At 41.8% G+C, this 22,522-nt stretch overlaps 1 protein-coding gene and 1 long non-coding RNA gene across 3 annotated transcripts in view; one reads left to right on the top strand and one right to left on the bottom strand.

Moving 5' to 3' along the window:
* LOC103380939 (rho-associated protein kinase 2-like) overlaps positions 1-22,522 on the top strand; it is a 29,519-nt gene that overhangs the window by 6,679 nt on the left and 318 nt on the right. Inside the window, exons 4-31 of the mRNA XM_025056895.1 lie at positions 1-4; positions 134-403; positions 1,102-1,246; positions 1,335-1,473; positions 3,519-3,610; positions 6,556-6,715; positions 8,734-8,830; positions 8,913-8,992; positions 9,475-9,523; positions 9,634-9,769; positions 10,323-10,414; positions 10,514-10,760; positions 11,829-11,935; positions 12,145-12,304; positions 13,133-13,293; positions 14,410-14,594; positions 14,730-14,799; positions 14,947-15,050; positions 15,659-15,845; positions 16,629-16,722; positions 17,023-17,117; positions 18,142-18,330; positions 18,562-18,730; positions 19,848-19,915; positions 20,023-20,111; positions 20,258-20,336; positions 20,468-20,735; positions 20,925-21,222. The exon at positions 1-4 is cut by the window's left edge and continues 125 nt beyond it. Coding sequence (XP_024912663.1) covers positions 1-4; positions 134-403; positions 1,102-1,246; positions 1,335-1,473; positions 3,519-3,610; positions 6,556-6,715; positions 8,734-8,830; positions 8,913-8,992; positions 9,475-9,523; positions 9,634-9,769; positions 10,323-10,414; positions 10,514-10,760; positions 11,829-11,935; positions 12,145-12,304; positions 13,133-13,293; positions 14,410-14,594; positions 14,730-14,799; positions 14,947-15,050; positions 15,659-15,845; positions 16,629-16,722; positions 17,023-17,117; positions 18,142-18,330; positions 18,562-18,730; positions 19,848-19,915; positions 20,023-20,111; positions 20,258-20,336; positions 20,468-20,735; positions 20,925-21,222 — 3,834 coding nt within the window. The remainder of the gene's footprint in view (positions 5-133; positions 404-1,101; positions 1,247-1,334; positions 1,474-3,518; positions 3,611-6,555; positions 6,716-8,733; positions 8,831-8,912; positions 8,993-9,474; positions 9,524-9,633; positions 9,770-10,322; positions 10,415-10,513; positions 10,761-11,828; positions 11,936-12,144; positions 12,305-13,132; positions 13,294-14,409; positions 14,595-14,729; positions 14,800-14,946; positions 15,051-15,658; positions 15,846-16,628; positions 16,723-17,022; positions 17,118-18,141; positions 18,331-18,561; positions 18,731-19,847; positions 19,916-20,022; positions 20,112-20,257; positions 20,337-20,467; positions 20,736-20,924; positions 21,223-22,522) is intronic.
* Positions 18,124-21,023, bottom strand: LOC112487221 (uncharacterized). Of its 2 annotated transcripts, none has more exons than XR_003050112.1 (3): positions 20,884-21,023; positions 20,385-20,698; positions 18,124-18,258 (listed from the first exon to the last, which is right to left on the bottom strand). It is a non-coding gene; the product is annotated as an uncharacterized LOC112487221 (long non-coding RNA). The 2 variants fall into 2 exon arrangements; XR_003050111.1 differs by lacking the exon at positions 18,124-18,258 and adding an exon at positions 19,297-19,566.

The following is a 22,522-nucleotide window of genomic DNA, read 5'->3' as shown; positions in this document are numbered from 1 at the left end:
GTGGTTCAGGTGTGCAGTAAAGAATAATCCACATTTATTGACCATATAACTTTGAAAGGCGTGACATATGTATAATCTTAATTCTACAATGAACTATAATCTGATCCTGATTCTAATCCTAACTCCAAACACTGTCCTCCAGCTGTGCTGTTCTTTCCAAGACGACCGTCGCCTCTACATGGTGATGGAGTTCATGCCTGGTGGTGACCTGGTCACACTCACCATGAACTACGACATGCCTGAGAAATGGGCTCGCTTCTACACCGCTGAAGTGGTGCTGGCTCTGGACACCATCCACTCCATGGGCTTCATCCACCGTGACGTCAAACCTGACAACATGCTGCTGGACCAACACGGACACCTCAAACTGGCCGACTTCGGCACCTGCATGAAGATGGACTCGGTGGGTTGACGGCTGATACACTGCTAATTAGAAAAGGCCACACTTTTGCTTGAGAATAAAGGTTATTTTTTTAAGTAATGTATCATTATAAACAGAAACAAATATGTTTACATTATAGTAGTGCTGGAAATGTGTATTTTATTTTCAATTTATTAGAAGAAACAAAAACAGCTCTTTTCCTCAGCTCTTTTGCACCATTCAGTGTTCAAACTATGAACTGCAGCCTCGTGCTGCCTTCTTGCATCAATTTGTCTGGACTGAAGGAGTCACTGTTGTAATTCACCTCCTCACTGTAAACTTGGACAGAAGCTCTTTCTGGCTCTGCCCTGCCTGAGGAAGTGTTTTTTTTTTTTTTCACCTTTTGTTTTCACCGCAGCTTTTTTTGAAAATAGCTGCTTCACAAACGGATCCAAACATTTAGACTCGGTGAGAAACCAACCGCTAAACACCACCTCCTGTCATTTCTTTATACTCTGCTAAACACTGTCAAGACAAAGGGTGTTTAAACTTAGCTCTAAAGTGAGACAATTACTTTGTTTTTTTACAACATTAAACTTTGCAGTATTTATTTAGGACTGTGTTTTTCATTGAAGGAGTTAATGCTTGATTTTTTTAACAATCAAGGATTGTTCTACTTTTTTATGCACTGCAAACCTTAACATTGTCATCTTTTTCAAATTGTGTGTGTGTGTATGCAGACGGGTATGCGGCAGAGAGTGACCGCTGTAGGAACACCAGACTATATATCTCCTGAAGTGCTGCAATCTCAGGGCGGAGATGGTTACTACGGCAGAGAGTGTGACTGGTGGTCGGTTGGTGTTTTTATCTTTGAGCTGCTGGTTGGTAGGTCATTTACTGTTTATCTGTTTTTATTAACGGATTATTTTTACATGGCTAATATTCTCTGATCCACGTTCTCGGTCTTTCACAGGTGAAACACCTTTTTACGCCGAGTCATTGGTGGGAACTTATGGGAAGATCATGAACCACAAAAACTCCTTGGTGTTCCCAGATGATGTGGAAATGTCTCAACAAGCTCGAGACCTCATCTCTGCCTTCCTCACTGACAGGTCTGCATGTCACACCTGATCCTTGTCATGGTCTAGACTTTATTCACAAGGGAGCCAGACTTGACAAATAAGAAAAGGCAAAACAATCACAAAACATAAGAGAACATTATTCAAATTAAGAGACAACAGACTTTATTCAGAAGGGACCCAGACTTGACAAAGAAGAAAAAGCAAAACAATCACAAAACAGAGAACATTATTCAAATTAAGAGACAAAATGTTCTCAACTAAATAATTGAAACCCAAAGGTGAGCACGAACTAGAAGTTCAGCTCCAGAGCTTGCTTTAGGGAGCAGATGTATAATCTTGACACTAGCAGAGGTCAGCTGATAACTAGCTAAATAACACACCAACTAGATGTCTGGTCTATCTCTCAGGAATACTCCTAAATTGGCATAGCTACAGCTACATGTTAGCAGAAAAAAATGTTTAAGCTTAAGCTATTTCTAGACAGTTGACAATATCTTACTAATAGTTTGCTTTTTTCACTAGCTTGTAGCTATTGCAGTCAGTTCTAGCAATCCAAGTTTGAGCTATTTTGGCTAACCTTTAGCTAGAATTAGCTCTTACTGGCAATTTTGTGTTATTTTATGATTTTCTTAGGTTTTAATTTTAGATTTGAGAACAGTTCAGTTCCTGGATCTTACATTGTGGAATCTTGGTCCCCTGGAAAAAAGTTTAGACACCCCTGGTAATGGTGTGGGTGGGTCATTTGCTGGCCCCTCCTCTCAGAGAACTCACTTCCTGTTTACATTGGTAACTCCACCCCTTATGAACACAGGTCCTTTCTGCCGCAGCACAGAGCAGCCATTCATTTTTCCTCACAGTTTATTCACTCTCTTACTCACCATTCTCTCACCACAGACACATAAGCTGTTTTTGTCTGTGTGTGTGTGTGTACAGTTTCTCATTAACACGCACACCCACACACACTGCCCAGTGACTGTGTTGACAAGTTTATCCCACATGTGCTGTCACTTTTTGCTTGTCATATAGTGCAGAAAAAGCTCAATCACAGCGAGTGAAATTATCATGAAAAATAACTTAATATTAGTTCAGGAAGTAGTTTAGAGTCAGCAAAAATATGTACTCTGAAAATGTTTGGCCACAAAGTCAGCTATACCAGAAATGGAGGAGGATTAAATTTTCAAAAAAATCTAAAACATTGCTGAGGGAAGCAACAACAATAGATAAGAGCTGTCAAATATATAGCAAAACAAAGGTGTATGTTAGCCAGAAACATGGGTCTCTAACTTTTGCTTTATATATATATATATACACTGTATCCATAGTTGTCTTAGTTAGGAAAAAAGTAGTTAGGATAACAGGCAATAATAACGGCAAAAATACTAAAATTGTTAGCCAAAATGCAAATTTAAATGAGTCATGATGAAATTTAACAGACGAAGGGAGGTCTACAAAATCATTTTTGTTTGTCAGCGCTCCACAGAAAAACATTTTTATTACTCCCTTGTTGTGTCTCTACCCGTCCATCCCTTCTTCCTTCTTTTATTGTCACTTTCTCCTCGGCTCCCCCGCTGTTTTCCTGAATCACAGCCTGTTGTGAGCTTGTTTGTCCAAAGTATTTTTGTGTGTGTTTGTGGGGGTTTAACAGCTCTCCCCGCCCCTGCCTCTCTTCCTCTTGGCTGGGACTGGAATGTCCCACACGTGGCAGACCTAAACTGCCGCACCCCTCTGGTTCTGTATCCAGAGATGAAGGCGAGAAGGGAAGAAAAAGAATGTTTTATAAAGTCAGAGAAACCCAGAGGCAGCAGAGAATTGACCTGTAGCTCCAGCTGCACTCAATTCCAAGTCTGCCTGATGAGATCAGGTGGTGAAGGTGTGGTCAGTGTCCACTTGTGGTCACTGTGGGTCTCTTTGCCGGTCATCGTGGTCAGTGGTCCTGATTTACTCGGTTTATGTTTGGGATGACAAGTTGGTGATGATGGTGGTGGGAGGAAGAAGAAGAGGCGGAGCTGGGTGTGTTTTAGGTTTGGACTGAGGAGCCTCACTCACAGTGTGGTTGGCTCTGTTGCTGTGTGCAGGACGGTTCGTTTAGGCCGCACCGGAGTGGAGGAAATTAAACGCCACCCCTTCTTCAAGAACGACCAGTGGACGTTTGACAACATCCGAGAAAGTAAGTAGCTGCATTTTCACATTGACAGCTCTTTTCTAGCCTAAAGTGTCCAGAACACAGATGGCTCCATTACCTTTTTTGGTTCTGTTATTCCTCTGTTTAATTTGGATTTTTCTCAGCTTCTTATCGTTATGGCCTCATTCCTCTACAGACCTGTTTACTTATCAGGAGTTTTTTTCTCCATCCTGAGCCATTAAGCCGCCATATATGGGACACATATTCTCCTTATGCTGATATCATGTAGAGCATTGATTGGATGCTGCAAAAGCCTGACATAGAGCGAGTTGCCTGCTACAAACGACCAACAACATTTAGACTTCATACTAGAAGTGAAGTCCATAGTGTGCATTTATTTTTTTAAAAATACTCAAAATATCATTGCAAGTGTAATGCAATTTTTTTTAAAATTTGCTCAAAATATCATTACAAGTGTAATGCAACATTAATGACATATAGGCTTTCTATGTTTCAGTTCAGCTGTTTCCTTCTCATTAATAGTCATTTAAATGTCTAAAAATTCTGGTTTTCAATACTTTTTTCTGATAAAAAAACATAATTAAAAAGTTATTAAATGATTGACATAATTGAAAAGGAGAAAGTTAAACATGCGTGGGTCTGCCTCTTTAGGCATCAGTTCATGTTGCGTTGTTAAACATGAAAAGTTAAACATGCGTGGGTGTGTCTTTAGGCATCAGTTCATGTTGCGTTGTTGCTGTAAGGACATTTTGAGCATCATAATCTGTAAAAACAATACTTTTTTTTTTTCTAAACTGGTAGTCTGAATTTATAATAAGCTTCTTCTTATTCCCAATGACAGCACAAATGGACTTATAGTCAACAACAGAGCTAGGTGCAGAAAACAGACTTTCGTTTTAGGATTCTTATTACCTTTATCACATATCCTTATATACATAAAGGAAGTAGGAAGGAAAAGGTGGAAAAGGACGAACGGAAATTCGGTGAAGGAGTTTATTAGCAGCACAACCAGGACCTCTGTCTGTGTATAATTGCACACAGGCAGCCTCTCTGTGCTTCACCTGGCTTTGATTAACACAACAGACACACACTGCTGATCAGAGCCTGGCAGCCTGCAACACTAAACCACCACAGTTCCACCGCTGCTCGGCTCGGCTCAGCTCTGCTCCCTCTTTATGTTTGCACGTGCATGTCCTCAGAGCAGGACGGTGATCCCAGCCTGGCTTCCCACAGAGCCGCACATACAGTATCTACTGTACCTCCCAATGGTCTGCTCAGAAATGACAGTAATATACACTAGGCAGGGCTGTGATTAAGAACAGCGTCTTTATGGATGATTGGAGCTTGGATTTCAATGTTGTCTTTAAAGAATGTGGCAAAACATGTGGTTAAGGCTTGAGAAAAATGAAAGCTTCCTTTATAAAGCAGCTGAAAAGGAAAAGAAAGAATTTTTGCTTTCAGCAATTTAGACAAATAATATCAAAATAACTAAAAGACTAAACATAGCTGCAACGTAATTGAAAAGTAGGCAAAAAAGGTTCATCAAAAATGTAAAACGTAAGTTTGAAGGTATGGATTATGGAGAAGGTAGTTAGCCTAAAACGTAGCAAAGAAGCTAAAAACAACAGTGTTTTGCTAAAACGGGGTCAAATTAGTTGAAAAAAAATCATTAAACTCATGAGAATTAATGAGAATAAATTGTGGTCTCTGTCGTAGAGTCACTAGAGTGTCTTTATGTATATGATGGGATGGTTGAGGGTGAGGAAGTATGAATGGATGATGGATGGATAATGGAGGGATGAGATGATGGGATGATGGGATTGAAGACAGCAGCACCCCCATAGTGGTGGGCGTGGTGGGGCCATGCGGCCTCTGTGGACTCCTCTAATGAGAGGGGGCGCCCCAGTATGGAGGGCTGCTCCCGCTCTCTCACTCTCACTGTGGCCATGGCTGCCTGTCATTAGCCACCCGCTATCAGAGTGCATTCTGGGAAGTAATGCCACAAGGGCCTCCGTGGAGCGATGTGTGTCTCTCTTCGTCTCACCACATTTGGGCTTTTCTCTTTCTTGCCAATTCTTTTTTATGCGTCCCTCATTTGTTTCATCTGCTCTTGATTCCTCCCTCCTCCCTCCTCCCTCCTCCGTCCTCCATCCTCCGTCCTCCAGCCCCAGCTGTCACACTGAGGCTTGTGACTCCAACAACAGTAATAAGCTCTTTGCTCCGCTCCAGAATGGCCTCGGTCTGGAAAGACGATACATAATGGTCGGCCTTTTGGCTTAATTAGGAACTATTTAAGGGCTGAAGGACTAGTTTAGTTTTATCTGATTGGCTCCATGACACATACTTTTGTCTGAGTTTTGAAAACGCCAGGATGGAGTGCAGGCAGCCGTCTCTCCTGGCGCATTTTGAACCCTTGATTTAAGAAGAAAAAAAAAAAAAGTGTGTGTGCGGCGGGCAGTACAAGGCACCCAGTGTATCGAAGAGAAGGAGGGATGTGAGCTTCATGCCAACCTACAGAGGCTTCTCCACGACTGGAAATAAAATCCAGGCTAAAATATCATTTTCATAAAAAAATATGTTGATTAAATTTTGTGTGGATTGATCTAAAAATACACATTTACACTATTTTTCTGAATCTCCATGACTTCATTTAAAACAACTATTTTGTACAAAAAAGAAACTATAGAATTTTGTCTTGTGTCTCCCAGGGAGGCGTGCCCCCTCCAGTTTTGTACAAAAAGAAACTATAGAATTTTTTCTTGTGTCTCCCAGGGAGGCGTGCCCCCTAGTTTGGGAGAACCCGTCTCAAAGATTCACCTACAGTGCTTTTGGAAATGTATAAATTTGTCCCCAGCTGTATACGGACTGTCACCTTGTTCTCTCCTCCTCCTGGTCCGCACCACCTCCTCACCCGTTGCAACTTCATGACTCATGACCAACCTAACCCCCCCCCCATTCCTCATCTCCAGCTGTGGCCCCAGTTGTACCAGAGCTCAGCAGTGACATCGACACCGCCAACTTTGACGACATCGAGGAGGACAAAGGAGATGCTGAGACCTTCCCTCCACCCAAAGCCTTTGTGGGCAACCAGCTTCCATTCGTGGGCTTCACATACTTCAAGGAGGACCAGTAAGAATATTTGTAATTACATGTCTTTCACATTTGTACGTCGTTCTATCATTAATGTCTAAGATATGCTTCTTGGACATTTCAGAAATGCAGCTCTTGTCTTTGTGAATTTTATACCAGTGGTGTCTCCAGACGCTCCAGGTAATGTGTCAAAACACAGGGCTGTGCTTTAAATGCTAGAGTCAGGAAAAGGACAGCTTTACACACATACCTTTAACTAACTCTAGCAGCAGTCACACACTGTCCGCCTGTTTCAGCTCCACACTGCTGCCTTGTTCTGACAAAGTTCTGACTTGACTACACCCCGTGCTTATAAAGACGACTGCTTTCTAAGCTCAGGTCGGTCTCAGTCAATGTGAAGGAGAATTAAAAACAAAACATTTTTGGTGGATTTATTCTTTTATACTGGGTTAGTCTCTGCGATTCAAACCTAAAGAGAATGAAGGAGGACATTGATCAGGTGATAAAAACTGCAGTAATGTTCTGTTGTGTATTAGTTGCGTGCTGCCATATCTTAATCTTTGAAAGTTTTCCCCCCAGTGGTTCACATAGTTCTCTGAATCAGTCAGTGAGTGAGATCATTTTTGGTCAACAGCCATTTCAATTTTTTTTTTTTTTCTACCTGCTTCCCTGGTATTTCCTGATGTTTGTTGCTGAATAAAGTTCCTTCCACTCTGACAAAAGCCCTACCCAAGTTAAGGAGAAACAGCTCCAAAACATCACAATATCACCACCACGAGCCTCGGAGCATGTGAAGTAAATCACATAAACATAACACAGTAAATAAAACTGTGCTTAAATTTGACACAATATTTCAAATATTTACATTTTAAATAACATCATGAACAGAGTGGGGGGGTGAAGGTGGGGCCGTATGAAGCGTATGATGAGGAGCACAAAGCAACAATCAAATCAGGCCAGGTGGGGGGGTACGAAGCGTATGATGAGAAGCACAAAGCAACAATCAAATCAGGCCAGTTCTATTATTTCACGTAGTTCTGATTGATATGTTGCGTGCCATTGCACTCTAATTCCATGCTATAGCTATGCCAAATATAAAGGGTTAAATGAGGGGTTTCCACCGTCAGTGTTTCCTGTTTTTATTTAGTGTTAATCTGACATGCTCTAGGTGTCATCTAAAGGGACGTCATAATCTTCCCCAGGCCCTGTGGCCTGTTTCTTTCTAAAGATTTCTACGATATATTCTGCCGACCGTTGGGTCTTTATTTTCATTGCTACATAAATTTTATAAGGCCATAAAGTCCCGCAATAAATTTTAAGCGCCCATTTGAGATTATGGATGTGATGACTGCGGCTGAGGCGTGTGTCTGGTTTGGAGGAGCGTTGACATCTGCTCCAAGAGTGGCGATATAAAATAATATCAGTGAGGCAGTTTAAGTTGTATTTAGTTGGTAGATTTGTTGGTGCCAAATATTGATCAGTGTCAATTTATGAGGTACACCTGTTGAACTGGACAGTAGTACGAGGCACCATACTGTGGTAAAGGTGACCTGAAGGGGTTAAAACTGAAGTCATCACTTTGAGTGTGACATGATTTTTTTTTTTTTTTGCCTGATTGACAATTCAGAGGAGAGTTTTGAAAGAAAATGTTAAATAGAAAATAATAAAAATAGAAGATATTTTCAGTCCCTCAGGGAAGAACCACCTAGTTTAGGCTAGAGGTCAAAGGTTAGACTGTAAATATTTACTCTGAGAACCAGCTCCTGAAAAATGTGTGATTGATTTAGAATGAATCCCAAGTTACCAAGTGTCTGGACAAACATGATTTTTTTTTATTCATTCACCCTGGCTGTGTTATATGATACTGTAATTACAGATTGACTGCGTTCTGATCCATATCTTTTTCATTGGCTGTTTTCTATCCTATCAGAACTTGGACTTTTCTCAGTTTTGTTTTATTGGAGATCATGACTGATGTCCTCAGGGTCTGGAGAACCACCTCAGGCACAGCCTGGTACACAGAGTAATTTTTCCTTCTTGTGTATTCTTGCTCTCAGGCTGTTGAAAGGCAGTAGCGCTGACTCAAAGGAGGTGACAGAAAACTGCAAAGAGAACTCAAAGGAAAAAGAGCTCTGCCTGGACAACAAGAAAGAGGTGGGTGGGTTTGTGTGTGTGGACGTCATGGTGAGGATAAAGAAAAGGATGGATGGAAACGTTTCTCCCCTTTTTTGAGCAGCTTCAGAAGAAGCTCCATCATCTGGAGGAAAAGCTCGACCATGAGATGCAGGCCAAAGACGAGCTGGAGCATAAGTTCAGGTAAAGTCACAATACTCCCTCACACACACACGCTGTTGCAAACACAATTTTTCACAAAAACACACAGAAAAAAATACACACAAACACTATGGTACAAAATCCTCTTACGCTGTGAAGATATTCACTCAGGTTTAACGCAAATTATATGCTTATCTATTTAAAAAATGTGCCATGCTTATAAGCAGTAGAGATTATCTTATTTTCTCACTGAGCTGAAGAATTTAAATTTAGTCAATTTTGATCAGAAAGTTAGAAAAACGCTTCAACCTGTTCCAGCGTAGAGACAGTCGTTCCTCATGTTTGATTTGTGGAATTGGCCGTGAGTAACTGCTCCCCTTAATTAGCATATAAATGAAAAAGTAAAATCCTGAAGCACGTACGCAGTGATGGTTACAGAACAAAAGGCAGGTTTTATTTTTTTTAATTTTTTTTATTCTCTAAAGTCAACAGTGAAATTAACCCTTTCTTTTGTTTCCCCTCAGGAATGCTACCAACCGTTTGGACAAACTGGTGAAGGACTTAGACAAAGAGGTGAGCCATGAGGGATGACGGGGTTTGTATCTGCTGTGTTGAAGCACTTTGGGTTTAATTCCACTCACGTTTTTCTCTCTCTCTGTGTGTGTGTGTGTGTGTGGGAGTAGATGAACAGCAGACAGAGAGTGGAGGCCTCGCTCAGGCAGCTGGAGAGAGAGCGAGCATTGCTGCAGCATCAGAGTGCTGAGAACCTGCGCAAGGTGGAGATCGAGACTGACAGAAAACGCAGCCTGGAAAACGAACGTAAGCAGAAGGAAGAAGAAGAAAAAACTGAGAAAGAAGATGTGATAGAAGAGTCTTGCGTTAGCTCAGAAATGGGCTTTCAATATTAAACAGCTGCAGTTTTTTTAACATAGGGCTCAGATATAAACTTGTCCAAAACGGTAGTGTTTAAGCTAGCCATAGCTTTAGAAAAAAGGAAAGTCTTATAAAATGTTAAAATTATTACTTGGACGAAACTTTTGTAAAACATCTCGCTAATAAATGAGAACTAGAGAGTAAATTATTTAAATAAAATTTAACCAAATATAGAAGAAAAAAAAATATAACACTAGCTAAAAGTTAGCCAAAAAAAACAAAAATGTTTTTAAAATCTCCTTGGAACGTATGACACCTGGACAACATGAAGCTTGGACCATAGAGCTGATCCACACCCAGAGACGGCCCCAGGTCCAAACTGAAGACATCAGCAGAGCGTCTCTGCGTCATCTGTAGATCAACTGCAGAACTCCAGAGGCTGCTGACTGTGTCATAAATCACTACTGCAGTATTTTAATCATCTCTATTTATTCATCAGTGAACAACCTGAGGGACCAGCTGGAAGATCTGAGGAAGAAGAACCACCACTCTCAGATATCCAATGAGAACAACATCCAGCTTCAAAAACAGGTGAACAGGAGACCCAACAGCTGTGAGCTAGCCTTCCCTAAAGGTTAGCTTCGCTCCAGTGATGATTAAAGTTTTTACTAATCTTCCTTTCTTTTACAGCTGGAGGAGACCAACGCTGTACTTCAGGCTGAGCAGGAGGCGGCAGCTCGACTGAAAAGGAGTCAGGAAGAAGTTCAGAAACAGGCGCAGACCCTGGAGGTGAACCTCAGGGAGATGCAGGACAAGAGCAGCCAGCTGGAAAACAGCAAGATGGAGCTGGAAAAGCAGCTAATGGGTCTACAGGCGGAGGTGGACCAGGAGAGAAGAGACTGTAATTTGAAGACGGAAACTATTAGTGACTTGCAGGGTGAGTCATGGTGGTCCATCACAACACTGACAGTAACTGGATCTCAGAATAAATCCTTACAGGGTTATTTAAAAACAAAATACTTTGATAGAACAAAACATAATGGTCTAAAATGTAGCTCTCTAGAATTATAGCTGAGTGATAGCAAAAAAAGTAACAAATAAGTCAATATCTGCCACATACACATGAACAACTATGATAGCAAAAGAAAGTAACAAAAAGCTTCGCTAAAATAAGTGAATATCTGCCACATACACATGAACAACTTGTCCAAGAAGGTTGCTGCAATATTTCAAACTTATGTGCGTTTGTGTGCGGTGACGTTGGTTCCATCGAGTGGAACGGAGTCATTCACTGCAGTGAGTGCAGGTAGTGAAAGCCCCTCCCTGCCTTTTTGAAATCACTGCAGTAAACATTTCCTTCAGTAGCAGGAAAAATGCCATTACACAACTCTGAGCTGGAGACTGGATCGGGCGTTAGATGGGATTCAGTGTTTTTTGGGCCAGGCTTTAGGAAATATAGGATCATAGGTGGAAACATCTGTTCAAACATCCAGGAGCTGAAGGCCATAAACAGCCCGGCCAGCAGCAGTTTGGAGCCGGTGCTTGGAAACTAGCACATGCTCAGTAAGGTCAGAGGGGACACAGCGAAACAAGGAACACACTTGTTTGCTGTGATGACTCTCGAGTTTGGTACACCTAGTAAAAAAAAAAAAAAAAACATTGCCATGTGGGCGGAGATGGAAAAGAAATGTGAATTCAAATGTGTCCTTGAATTTTGAAGATACTTCACGCAGCAACAGAGTGTATATCCTGTCAGATAATTTTAAAAAGTTTTACAAAGAAAGAGATTCAATTGTTAGCAGTGAAAGATTTGATTTTTGAAAAAAAAAAACAACTCACGTTGGCTAATGTTTACCTTAATTAACCACTAAAAAAAATCCTTATGCCACTTCAGTCTGAAGTTAAAATAAATTAATAAAAGATTATAGTTTTAATTAAATAACACAAAGACAATCTGTCTGCAATTATTGCAAAATTAATTTTCTGTCCTTGATTCCCTCTGCAGGTCGTATCTCCAGGCTGGAAGGAGAGGTTAGGGAGCTGAAATCATCTGTCAGCAGAATAAAGTCTGAGAAGAAGCAGCTGCAGGAGAAACTCAGTGACCTAGAAAAGGTTCGTTGTCATATCTACTGTAGAACTTCTACTGTGAATCTCAGATCTGGCTCCTGAGGTTTCCCCGCTGAAAAACTACATCTGACATTTGTCTACTTCCAAATTACACATTCTGCTTTAGCTGCTGTTGCCCTTCTCCAAGTTTGCTTGATGTAAATGAAACGTCGGCCTCCAGAAACTGAACTTGTGTCCAACTTGTGGCTCCGCAGGAAAAGAGTAACCAGGAAATTGACCTGACGTTTAAACTGAAGTCACTGCAGCAGAGTCTGGAGCAGGAGGAGGTGGAGCACAAGGCCGCCAAGGCCAAGCTGGCCGATAACCACAAGATCTACGAGTCCATTGAGGAGGCAAAGTCTGAGGCCTTAAAGGGTGAGTGGAGAGGAGAGCTTTCAGGAGTGGGAATACACTGGAGATTTTTTTAAAGGGTCAGCGATTCAGTGTGATCTGTTTTATGGAAATTTGATGATGAAGTAGAGGTCAAGGACAAGGTCAACAACACTCAATGAAATACAGCTCAGTTTAAGTGGTTTAGTGAAACAGAGGCCAGTTAACAGAGGGAAAATTTCTCGTCTCATCTCTGCTCTTCTCTGATCTTCTGTCCTTTCGTCTTCACTTCCAAATCCAAAAATCTGGAGTTAATTCATGAACTCACTAAAGCTTTGAATGAGGTTTCTGGAACATACTTTAAAAGTTGAGAACAAATGTCATGTGCCGTGCTGTTGATTAAGCCAGAGAAGATTACTCTGAAAAGTGCAAAGTCCAAGCAACCCTCAAACCTGCCTTGTTCAAACCCTTTTCTGACGTGATGGTTTGTTTTCTTCTTCTTGTTGTTGTAAAGTAGACCAATCTGTTTTGTATTTGATTTTAGATTTTAACTATTGCCCAGTAGTTTTAAGGTTTTATTTTCTGCCCCCGGCTTTTTCTAACAATAGTGTTTTTAGCTCTGCGACACAGAAATATGAAAACGTTCAGATCGATGGGAGTGCTCTTTGGTCAAGCAGTGTTTGAAGTTGATTTGACCAAAGGTTTTCACAGCCTGCCCTTTAAATCTGGAGCTATGATTGTGCATGCTGCACATTCATCTGCTGCACTCCAGCAGCTTCAGAGAAAGGCCGATCCATCAATACTCCAGTCTCTTGTACAGTCCATAGAGCGCCCTCCTGATGAGGTCTTCACCGCTCATGTTCTTTTGTCCAGATATGGAGAGCAAGCTGCAGGAGGAACGCAGCTCCAAACAGCAGCTGGAGAGCCGACTGCTGCAGCTGGAGAAGGACTACTCCCTGCTGGACTGTGACTACAAACAGGCACAGCAGAGGCTGGAGGTGCTGCATGCACAGAAGGAGAGACTGTCGGAGGAGGTGGGTTCATTTCCTCAGCAAAACAGAAGGACAAAAACTGAATTGTTCTGGTGCAACACATTTAAACTTCCCTTTGTAACAGACACAAAGAGAGTTTGAAGTGAACCTTGTGGAAATATTTATTCTGAGTCTCAGTCAAAATGTTTGACTGAAATGCAGCCCCAAACCACTACAGAACCGCCTGTTGTTGTAGGTTCTAAAGAACATCACTAGCTGTTGTCTAAACATGGTACACAGTGGTTTGGTGTCGTTTTTCTGCAGAATTTGCATGTAGACCAGAGGTCTTAAACAAAGAGTTTGTGAGCCCCCCCTAGGGGAACACTAGGCACTGCATTGGTCATGAAATATTTAGTTAACACTTTAAAAAAATATTATATATATACTGCACATTGAACATGTTAAAAATAAACAGAGGCTATTTTGACAAAACTGCTTTTTCTCAGTGTGTGGATCTCTTCCCAGTCAGTCAAACTGGCATTATCGTTAATGTGAAAATAATTGGCTTCGTTAGTCCCACAAAGACAAAAAGCGTCATTGCTTCCCTGATGTCATTTCTGGAAAGACTGTCATGAAATAACTCAGAAGATTTTCCTCAGCCTCTATGTTGCTGGTTTGAATCCGTCCAGTATTCTTTTATACTCTTTGTCATGATCAAAACTGAGGCCACCTACGTGGAACAAGGACGCCTTCAGAATCTTCTGAACTTCATTTTTCCCTCTATTGACTAAGAAATCAGCAGACTAATAGCAGGGTGAGCCAAAAAGTATGCTAAGTCTGCTATTACTTCTACAGGTGACAGCTTTGGTGAGTTTTATCATCAGCTGTGTTGCATTTATTTTGAGCAATGTCAGAGAACTCTAACTCTTCTTTGGTTCTAATTTCAAGTTCTCAAACATATCATTTCTGGTCAGTGATTAAAAAAACACTGAAGCACCAAAGAATCGGATCTCCAAAAACAAGTGGCCAGGATGATTAAAGTTCCCAAGTTCTGGTCAGTGATTAAAGAAACACTGAAGCTACTGAAGCACCAAAGAAACTGCTCTTCAAAAACAAGTGGCCAGGATGATTGACAGACTGAACAGGAAGGCTGAATTTGTCTTCTGTGTGTTTGTAAAGATGAAGACCCTGAGCTCCAACCTGGAGCAGGAGATCCACAGGCACAGTTTGAGTCAGAGCGAGCTGAAGATGCAGAACCAACAGGTGTCCGTGCTCCGCTCCTCTGAGAAGCAGCTCAAACAGGAGCTTAACCACCTGCTGGACATGAAGCAGATCCTGGAGAAACAGAATCAGGATCTACGCAGGTCAGAAAAACACAATAACACACACACACACACACACTTCTCTGTGTAGTATCTGTGTGATTTGTGTGAATTGGTTTGGCTGTGATTCTGGCTGGGCCCTGAGCAATGTCTGACAGGTTTCTGGTGCTGTCTCAGGGAGAAGTTGGAGGCTGACAGCCAACAGAAGGAGCTGAAGGACCAACTGGAGGCAGAGCAGTATTTTACAGTAATGTTGAATTAATTTGTTTTAAGCAACAGTCTGATTTTCAGGAGCTTTTGTGGCAGTAGTTGAACAGTCTTCTCTGTATACTCCAAGCACACGTTGATCCTCTGAGATGTTTAACCAATTTGAATTTGTTTTCATATTTTCTAGACCCTTTATAAGACACAGATCCGAGAGTTGAAGGAGGAGAGAGATGAGAAGAATAAACTGCACAAACAGGCACAGCAGCGAGTGGCTGAATACGAGCAGGAAATGTAAGTGTTGTCAATTATTTGGTTTTACACACACATCTTCACACGTTTTTGACTAAGTGCTGTAGGACAGAGTTGCGATCACAGATAAAATGTAGTGGAGAAAATAAATAAATCAAAAATATATAATGCTAAAAGCTAAGGCAGTTCTAGCTAGAAGATAGTTTTAATTCAATTTACTGAATAAGCTAATCTTGGCCAAGCGTGTTTCAGAGGCTGTAGCAATAAATAATATAAATAATCAAAAGGAAAAATACAGATAAATAGCTAAGTATTAGCCAAATTTATATATATATTAAATGATCTTCTGTTTTTTTACCTAATTGCCATAAACCAGGACTCAAACCTTTAACTGCAGCAGTGGAGTGAAGGAGAGTCACATCATTCCCAGATGTACTGCCATCAAACAAAGTAGTTCTCACCTATTATAACTCTACACCAGGGAAAACAAGTCGTGCATATAAAAAGGTCATTAAACTGTGATCAGTGTTCACAGTATATGACAGGTCAAAGTCTGACTGTGATGAGGTCTTTGGGTCTGCAGCTCAAGTTTCTGCCTTGTCCGTAGTTAATGAGATGATGACGCTTCCCCGCTTTGTCTCCCTCGGCAGGGATTCCCTGACAGCACAGCTGGAGGCCAGTTTGACCAAGGCTGACTCTGAGCAGCTGGCCCGCTCCATCGCCGAGGAGCAGTACTCAGATCTGGAGAAGGAGAAAATCATGAAGGAGTTGGAGATCAAGGACATGATGGCCCGACATAGACAGGAGCTGGCTGACAAGGAGGCCACCATCAGCTCGGTGAGCACACATTTTATTTTAGCCCTCTGTGTCCGGAGCCTGTTACAATGCTGTGACAATACCAACTGTGGTAGGTTTATGTATAGACACGGGTTTCTTACCAAAGGGTCATGTGATGTCTGGACAGAGAGGGAAGTCAACTCTTTTTCAACATCAGCCATATATGGTTAGATTTTTGATAAATCACAGGGTAAATTTTCTGCTACTTTTGGTCCATGTAATGTAAATAGCCCCCTGGTGGTGATTTAGCATAATAATAGTTTCAGGCAGTTCCACACAAATCTGGCTCATTTACTCTGTGATTATTATATCAGCCTTTTGCTGGCTTACATTTTACTTGCCTTCTATTCTTAACTCAATGCCACTGTTCACTCTGCTGCCACCAACTGGCAGCTGAAAGCCTCAAACTGGCAACAAGAAACGGGGAATACATTTGCAATCAGAGCCTAGAGATAGTTGCAAACTGTATAAACGTGGCTTCGAGGGAGTTTGGAAGCAGAGCAAAAATGGAGCAATTTCAGTTGGCTTCCTAACAAGTCCTTAACTGTCTGCAACCAGCAGCTCAGATATAAACTTTAACCTGATTAAAACAAGAGGATTTTCTGTTCCAACATAAAAACAAACCGTTTCATCGGAGTATTTAAACGCTGCTGGCCTGGTGTAGGACTGATTTAAAGGTGAAGAAAATGGCAGCCAACTCACTGTATCTGCACCAGGAGCAATGTTGACTCTCTGTGCCGTTGTTTACTCGGATTAGCCTCTGTCCTGTCACAATCCTCACAGCTGGAGGAGTCCAACCGCACGCTAACAGAGGACGTCGGCAACCTAGCCAGTGAGAAAGAGGAACTGAACAACCAGCTGAAGGAGCTGCAGCAGCGTGAGTGTCACCTTGGCTTAATAAGCAGAGCACAGAGCTGATTTCTTTTTCTTTTTTTTTTTTTCTCTAAACAGAAATGACATTTCATTAGGCTTAGGAAGGTGAGCTGAAAAGGCTGTCTCACTGCTTCATGATTCATCAGGCAAATGCAGTGGGGGAAAAAAAATCACAGGGGGGATCCATGTCTTAGAATAATGGTGCTGTAATAGATGATGTATTACCCTGGGATGTGATGATGTATGGTATCAGTAAAACTCACATCATGTTATAAAAAAGGAGCCTGTTTTTTTCTTTTTACAGAGCTTCAGAACGCCAAGGAGGATGGGAAACAGATGAACTCTGTCAAAGTGTCATATGACAAGCTGCTGCAGAATGAAAGGACGCTGAAAATTCAGGTGTGTGTCTGGATGTTAACCATTAGAAAGTATAACTGAAGTGGACTGAGATGTCTGGTTTCAGACTATAATTGCAGAAGAGAAGACCAGCAAGACAACCAGGCCTGGTTGACTGAGACTAAAATAAAAAGAACCATCATTTTAAGTAATAGGGAAAATGAACACAAATCTCACTTTTCCTTAGTTTCTTATTCTCACTTTGACATTTTCCATTCACTAAGAGACCATTGTACGAGTGAGAATTCAGGTGAACTAAGATGAGCTTAGCTTAGGCTAGATTTTTTTTGAGGAGTTTGTGGTCCAAATCAGATTGTTTTACGACATAAAACTGACTCATTCTTTTAAAGGAATCCCACTATTTTCTCTTCCTATAAAGTTCCAGCAGTAGCTGCTTTCACTTCAGAATTTATTCACTTAAAAATTTAAAGGTTGAGAAGAAAAGCACACAAAGTAGAAGTTTTTCCAAGTGCAGAAGTTTGTTTAAAAAGTTCAGAAAGATTCCAAGGTACGGAACAAAACTGCCAAAAGTTCAAAAGACAAGGTTTCTCCTAAAATCTTCCCACATTTTTCACCTACAAAGTTTCACGAATACAGAATACCCAGTTGTGGATACACTTCAGTAACCCTACATACAGTAGATGCTACATGGCGATGGTGTTCTTTAGGTGTTAGTGTTTTTCCTCTTTCTATAAACATAGACAATGTTTCTATGGTTCAAGACTTACAGTTAAGCTGACCAGCTTAAATTTGAGTTTTCCTACACGTCCTTCTTTCAGTGAAGACGATGGATGGCAACATCCATTTTTTACAAACAATCAATGCCGTCACGACAGGTATAATAATGGAAACCTGTTGTTTTCATGTCATTTATTATTTCCAGCTACAGGCTTGTGCTGAACTTTGGGCAAAGTAACAAGTTCTGTTTCGCTGCATCAGTGTTTTTCCTCCTGTGTGTGCACTGCACATATATTTATCTTCAGAAAGGCCTTTGTTGAGCTCTGTGTGGCTGCCGTCTTCCTTTCAGGCTGTCAACAAGCTGGCGGAGGTGATGAACAGGCGGGAGACGGTGCGTGGAGGCCACCGCACCATTGATACTGAGGTGCACAGGAAGGAGAAGGAGAACAGGAAGCTGCAGCTGGAGCTGAGGGCAGAGAAGGAGAAGTTCAACAGCACCATCATCAAATACCAGAGAGAGCTGACGGAGATGCAGGCGGTCAGTACGCCCACACACTGCCAAAACACAAACATAAATACACACAAACAGAGAATGTAAACATCTAAGTACAGTCTGAGGTGCTGTAAGGACCTGAGAAAAACATACTTATAATCATAAGATTATTCACATGCTTATGAACAAAGATAATGTAATTGAATAATATGAATAATAATGTTTTAGCCCTAATAGTCACACCTCATGTTGAACGGCCGTTGATGTGTGTCTCAGCTCATAGCAGAGGAGAACCAGGTGCGTCTGGAGCTGCAGATGGCCTTGGACAGTAAGGACAGTGACATTGAGCAGCTCCGATGTCAACTAACCTCGCTCAGCGTCCACTCTCTGGACTCCACTAGCATCAGCAGCGGCAATGATCCGGACACGGGTGACGGATATCCAGGTAGACACTTGATCTTACGCTCGTCATCACACACTGATGTGGCAGCGAACAGTTCCCACCGCTACACATCCCGTATTTTCCCTTCTCCGCTGTCTTTTTCAATTCTTTCCGTTTCCTTATTTTCAATTTCAGTCTTGCTTCTCATCCAGGCTGATTGTGTTTCTGACCTTTTTCTCTCTCTCTCGGCTTCTTCCTCTCTCCTCCTACTCCTTCTCCCGTTCCTCCTCCTCATCCCTGCTCTCCCTGGTCCGGCGCAGTGCGCATTACTCACTCTCACACCTCAGAGTCCATGTCCTTCACCTACCAGCGCACACACAAATCTGTCTGCATCGACACCCGGCCTAACCTTCACTCCGCTCGTCCTCTCTTTGACTCTGACTCTGAAGATGATGAAGAAGAATATGACAGGCAGCTGGAGCGGGGCCAGCATCCTCTGGCCCTCACCTACGATCAGGCCCCTGAGTCTGACCCTGCAGGTGACCCTGCATGGAGCTTCCAAGCATTAACACAGAGCTTCACAAACTGTTGTAGCCACCAATTCCCAAAGCAGCAGTGTTTTGTTGGTTGTCCTGGGCCTAATTTAGCAAATCCAAACAATTTCTACTGGATTTTACATCAAGATTGGCTCAAAGTGTACAGCTTTCATCAGCCCATCAATTAATATCCATGTACTTTTTCCCGCTGGGTTTAAACAGCAATAACTGGAGCCAAGGTTATTAGACCGTGCAGTCGTGCTTAATCTGTGCGATGTGTTGACGCTGCTTCTGCTGTGCTTTAATCCTTTTCACTGTTCACTGACCACGACCATAGTCACAGCATGGTGCCCGCTTATTCCACTATAAAAGACATAAATGAAAGCTTTTTTTTTTTTTTTTTTTGGCCACTAAAATCCAGAAAAAAATTTTTTCAAGTTTGCACTTTGCTAATTTTAATGGGATGACTCACTCCAGCAGCTCCTGCTTTTTTAGTGGTAAAAGAACCTGGGCTTCCTGCCTGAGTGAGTCCACAAGGACTGGAGAATGTCAACGTGTTCCTCACATGATTAGAAGCTGTTCTACTCCTGTGTTAATGACTTCCTGTTTTCGTTTTGTTTTTTGATTTTTTTTTTTCCACTTAGACTCCAGGCTGGAGGGTTGGATTTCACTTCCTACTAAGAACACAAAGCGCTTTGGCTGGGACAGAAAAGTAAACACTCAGCCTTTATTTTTATTTATTTATTTGTTTTTTACTTTTAGTAAGTCACCACCCCTTTTATGACCTGAAATTGTATTTGTCTTTTATGTCTTTTGCAGTATGTGGTGGTTAGCAGTAAAAAGATACTGTTCTATCACAGTGAGCAGGACAGAGAGCTGGCCAACCCCTTCATGACCCTGGACGTCGAGTGAGTGTTTTACAACCAGTCTCACTACATGATAGTAATAATGACATCGTTTTAGGATTATTCTCAGAGGACCGTGAACTTTGGGCTTACAGGTTTCCCTTTATATTTAAGTAAATAATCTTTCTACATGATTCTTCCCGACACAGTAAACTCTTCCATGTCCGACCTGTCACTCAAACGGACGTATATCGTGCAGATGCCAGAGAAATACCAAGAATATTCCAGGTAATGTTCTCAAGGTTATGTATTGAAGTTTAAGGACTTTAAACTCACCATATTCGTCTGTATCTCCATCAACACCACTGCTGAGTCAGTAATAAACTCTGCCTTCTCTCTTTTTTTTTTTTTCCTTTCAGATCCTGTACGCCAATGAAGGTGAAATCAAACGGGACCAGGAGGTCGTCGTGGAGCCCACACCGTTTGGTGACCGACCCTCCTACATAAGTCACAAGGGCCACGAGTTCATCCCCACTCTGTACCACTTCCCCTCGAGCTGTGAGGCCTGTACTAGACCGCTGTGGCACGTCTTTAAACCCCCGTCCGCCCTGGAGTGTCGCCGCTGCCACACCAAGTGCCACAAAGATCACCTGGACAGAAAGGAGGAAGTGATTGTGCCCTGCAAGGGTCAGTTTTCTCACAAAAAAACAAAAACAAAACCTTGTTCTACAATTGTGTTATTGTATAGAAAGAGACATTTTTTCATAAAAAAAACATTTAATATGATATTATATATTAGGACCACACAGCGTCATCAAAATTTCTACTGTATAACCTTCAAACGATGGCGCCTCTGTTCTTGTTTCTTCCTCACAGTCAACTATGACATCTCCACGGCCAAAGAGCTGCTCCTGCTGACCAACTCCCAGGCAGAGCAGCAGCGCTGGGTTAGTCACCTCCTCAAACGCATCCCCAAGAAGCAGCAGACCATGAGTCCCATCTCGGCAGCACAAAACAGCCCCCCCGATGCCACCTCCCGGTCCTCACCCAGACTCTCACCGCGGCCGTCGCCTAGGAATTCTCCCCGTCTGTCTGCGCACCGCGGAGCCATAAAGATGCAGCCCAGCAGGTCACAGCCTCCGTCGTCGTCGTCGTCATCATCAGGGAAGAGCAGGTAACAAAGCAGAGGTTTAAAAAAACACTGTTGATCTAATCGATTAGCTCAGCATTGTTGATTCCATTTGCTCTCATGAGAATAAATTTCACAGACGTATAATAATAGCTGCTCATTATTTATGGTTCATCTAATGTATCATCTATGAAGAAGTTCCACTGATTTATGCTGTTCTAACAAATAAACGTTATGTATAGAACGCAATTAATGGATTGGAAAGCACTTTAGTTGTAAAAGTAAAAGTACTTTTCAATCGATGCAAATAAATAAAGTGAAGCAAACACAATAAATATTTAAATTATATAAATAAAGCCTACATTATTAAATAATTAAAAACAAAATGGTCAAAACAAGAACGTTACCTTTTTTTTAAATAGTAACCTTTTCAGTTATAATTGAAAATAAACACCTAACGCTTAGATGTAGAAAAATAATAAAATTATGATTAAAAACAATGATTAAAATATTTTATTATTTTCATGTGGACATGTGTATAAAAATCTTTGTTGTTGGAGTTCATGCGTGAAATAACCTACTGTCACATGACACGGCGGCTACTTTTGTCCTGACTGGAGTGGAAACACTGATTTTACCCAAAGGTCACTGGTTTAATCCATGTATTCTGCTGTCTGTCTGTCTGTCTGACTGTCTGACTGTCTGTCACAGACAGTAGTAAACTGTAAGTCGTTGCTTCTTATAGGGGACAACAACTCTACCGTACCTTACTGTAAACATTGGTAAATCAAGAGTTCTAGTCCAACACTGTAGCAAAACAAACTCTCTAACAGTAGTATACTGTAAGTCGTTGCTTCTTATAGGGGACAACAACTCTACCGTACCTTACTGTAAACATTGGTAAACCAGGAGTTCTAGTCCAACACTGTAGCAAAACAAACTCTCTAACCCATGGACTGGTGTACCACCAATGGTCCATGAACCCCGAGTTGGGAAAATCAAATTTTAATGGATTGACACCACACGTTCAGATGAGCATCACTAACTGTATCTGTGCCGCACCCCCAGCTCTGGTCCCATGCTGCGTATCATCCTGCACTGACCCCCCCGCCCCCACCCTCTCCACCTCTGACCACACCTTTCTAACGTTACTCTCTCCTGCTGGGGGACTGTAAGTAGCACACAGCTTTGAAAGACTGTGGGTGTGTGAGTGAAAAAGAGAGAGTATGTGTGTGTGTGGGTGTGAGCATCTCTGCCTGCCATACATTAATGCTGTGCTGCTGTGTCCTCTAACCGTCTGTCCACAATAACCACAAACTGCTCACAGCTCCACACTGCCCCCTGC

Source organism: Cynoglossus semilaevis, chromosome 7 (assembly GCF_000523025.1).
Source record: "Cynoglossus semilaevis isolate Cse_v1.0 chromosome 7, Cse_v1.0, whole genome shotgun sequence".
NCBI classification, from domain to species: Eukaryota; Metazoa; Chordata; class Actinopteri; order Pleuronectiformes; family Cynoglossidae; genus Cynoglossus; species Cynoglossus semilaevis.
The sequence above is the reverse complement of the archived record's forward strand: the minus strand, read 5'-3'. Positions and strand labels throughout refer to the sequence as shown.